Source organism: Coturnix japonica, unplaced genomic scaffold, assembly GCF_001577835.2.
Source record: "Coturnix japonica isolate 7356 unplaced genomic scaffold, Coturnix japonica 2.1 chrUnrandom528, whole genome shotgun sequence".
In the NCBI taxonomy this organism is placed as follows: domain Eukaryota; kingdom Metazoa; phylum Chordata; class Aves; order Galliformes; family Phasianidae; genus Coturnix; species Coturnix japonica.
The window spans coordinates 93574-96741 of record NW_015439912.1 but is presented as its reverse complement, the minus strand read 5'-3'; the positions used below and the strand labels follow the sequence as shown (position 1 = coordinate 96741).

General features: G+C 55.9%; 1 protein-coding gene across 1 annotated transcript in view; it reads left to right on the top strand.

The window, feature by feature from the left end:
- LOC107307276 (helicase SRCAP-like) overlaps positions 1-3168 on the top strand; it is a 16596-nt gene that overhangs the window by 8977 nt on the left and 4451 nt on the right. Inside the window, exon 3 of the mRNA XM_015850770.2 lies at positions 2603-2799. Within this exon, the coding sequence (XP_015706256.1) occupies positions 2603-2799 (197 nt within the window). The remainder of the gene's footprint in view (positions 1-2602; positions 2800-3168) is intronic.

Below are 3168 nucleotides of genomic sequence, written 5' to 3'. Positions count from 1 at the left end.
ACAGAGAGAGATTTATGGCCCAGACACAACTTAAAAATGGCCAGGGGATAGTTATGGGGGGCAGGGAAAAAAATTTTTTTGAAGGCTTAAAAAAATTGGGCCAGGGAAAAAAAATGAAAGGTTATGGGGGCCAAAAAAAAGGGAAAATTGGAAGTTTATGGGGGCAGAAATGGAGAAAGGTTATTATACCTACGGGCACCCTGTAAAAATCCTAAGGATGGACGGCGACCAGGTGGAAGCAAGAGACAGGTACTTTAATGGGGCAAAGGACCTACAAAGTTTGTGGGGCAGGAAAATGAAGTTAAGATGGGGCAGGGAAACAAGTTATTGGGCCAGGGAAACAAGTTATGGGCAGGGCAAATCTTTGTAAATCTTGCGGATGGACTGGGAGCACACGGGTGAGCGAAGACAGGTACTTTATGGGGCAAGCCACAAGTTGTGGGGCAAGGGATGAGTTTTTATGGGGCAGGGAACAGTTTATGGGGTTATAGCAATTTGTTATTATAAAATACCAGGGCACCTGTATCTAAGGATGGATGGGAAGCACAGGGGTGGAGCAAGAACAGGTACATTAATGGGCAGACACACAAGTTGTCGGGCAAGACCATAAGTTTGTGGGGCAAGAGAGAGTGAGTTTGGGCAGGGGTGAAAGTTATGGGCAGGGAAGGCATAGGACACACACCACGGGCACCGTGTATGTATAGCGAATGGAATGAGCACTACGGGTGGTAGCAGAAGCATTACTTATGTGGCCCGACCACAAATTGTGGGCAGGCTGGAAATGGAGTTATGAGGGGACGGAACCAAGTTAGAAGGGGGCAGGCATGTGTAATCTAAGGATGGACGGGAGTCACCAGGTGGAAGCGAGAGAGTGTTATGGCGAGACCACAATTGTGGGAGACATAAGTTATGGGGCAGGAACAGGTTGTGGGGCAAGGGAACCCATAGGACACACCACAGCACTTATAAAGGATAGACTGGTCGCACAAGGTGAGCAGAGACAAGGGTAGTTATGGGGAGGACCCACAAGTTTATGGGCAACATAAGTTTATTGGCAGGGAATGAGTTTATGGGGCAGGGACCAGTTTGGCAGGCAATTGTCATTACGGGATTGGATGGGACACTAGGTGGCACGCAGAGACAGGTAGTTTTGGGCACGGACCGCAAAGTTGTGGGCAGGAACCTTATGGGAAGTGAGAAGTATGGGCAGGAAGCATAGGACACGAATGGCAATCTGATCTATGGATGGACGGAAGCACCAGGTGGAACAGAGACAGTACTTATGGGCAGACCCACATAAAGTTTGTGGGACGAGTGAGAATTTGGGGCAGACTCAAATAAGTTTATCCACGGGCACTCCACCTGCCCATTGGTTTTCGCCATTGCTGCCTGTCTCTGCCCACATCCACCCGTTTCCGCCCATGGCTGCCCCATAGCTCCCACTTTTGCCATAGCTGCCCCACATCAGCCCATAGCTCTGCCCCCTTTCTGCCCCATAGCTCCCCCCTTTCTACCCCACATCAGCCCCACATCCACCCCGTTTCTGCCCCACATCAGCCCCATAGCTGCCCCACATCTGCCCCATGGCTGCCCCACATCAGCCTCCTTTCTGCCCCACATCTGCCCCACATCAGCCCCATAGCTCCCCCATAGCTCCCCACTTTGTGCCCCATAGCTGCCCCATGGCTGCCCCATAGCAGCCTCCTTTCTACCCCACATCAGCCCCACATCCACCCCGTTTCTGCCCTACATCAGCCCCATGGCTGCCCCCTTTCTGCCCCACATCCGCCCCCTTTCTGCCCCACATCAGCCCCACATCCACCCCATTTCTACCCCACATCAGCCCCATAGCTGCCCTGTGGCTGCCCCATAGCTGCCCCATGGCTGCCCCACATCAGCCCCCTTTCTGCCCCATAGCTGCCCCCTTTCTGCCCCATGGCTGCCCCATAGCTCCCCCCTTTGTGCCCCACATCCGCCCCACATCAGCCCCACATCAGCCCCATGGCTGCCCCACATCCGCCCCCTTTCTGCCCCATGGCTGCCCCACATCAGCCCCATAGCTGCCCAATGGCTGCTCCACATTAGCCCCATGGCTGCCCCATAACTCCCCCATTGCTGCCCCATAGCTGCCCCACATCAGCCCCTTTCTGCCCCACATCAGCCCCATAGCTCCCCCCTTTCTGCCCCACATCAGCCCCATGGCTGCCCCACATCTGCCCCACATCAGCCCCACATCCACCCCCTTTGTGCCCCACATCAGCCCCACATCCACCCTGTTTCTGCCGCACATCAGCCCCATAGCTGCCCCATAGCTGCCCCATAGCTGCCCCATGGCTGCCCCACATCCACCCCATTTCTGCCCCATGGCTGCCCCACATCTCCGCTCTATTGCAGGCCCTAATGGAGCGTTTCAACGCAGACAAGCCCCACATCAGCCCCATAGCTGCCTCACATCAGCCCCATAGCTCCCCCCTTTCTGCCCCATAGCTGCCCCCTTTCTGCCCCACATCTGCCCCACATCAGCCCCACATCCGCCCCACATCAGCCCCATAGCTCCCCCCTTTGTGCCCCACATCCGCCCCACATCTCCGCTCTATTCCAGGCGCTGATGGAGCGTTTCAACGCAGACAAGCGAATCTTCTGCTTCATTTTATCCACCCGCTCTGGTGGGGTCGGTGTGAACCTGGCGGGCGCCGACACCGTCGTGTTCTATGACAGCGACTGGAACCCGACCATGGACGCGCAGGCACAGGATCGCTGCCACCGGATTGGACAGACCAGGGATGTGCATATATACAGGTACAGAGCGACAGCCAATCACAGGGCTTCAGGGGTAGTAGGTGGCCAATCAGGAGGCTTGGGGGGCAATGGGTGGCCAATAGGGGGGCTTAGAGGCACATAATGGACACGCAGGCACAGGATTGATGCCACCAGATTGGACAGACCAGGGATGTACATATATACAGGTACGGAGCGACAGCCAATCACAGGGCTTGGAGGACTAGTGGGCAGCCAATAGGGGCTCTGGGGGATGGTAGGTGGCCAATAGGGGGGCTTAGAGGAGCCACCATGGACGCGCAGGCGTAGGATCGATGCCACCGGATTGGACAGACCAGGGATGTCCATATATACAGGTACGGAGCGACAGCCAATCACAGGGCTTGGAGG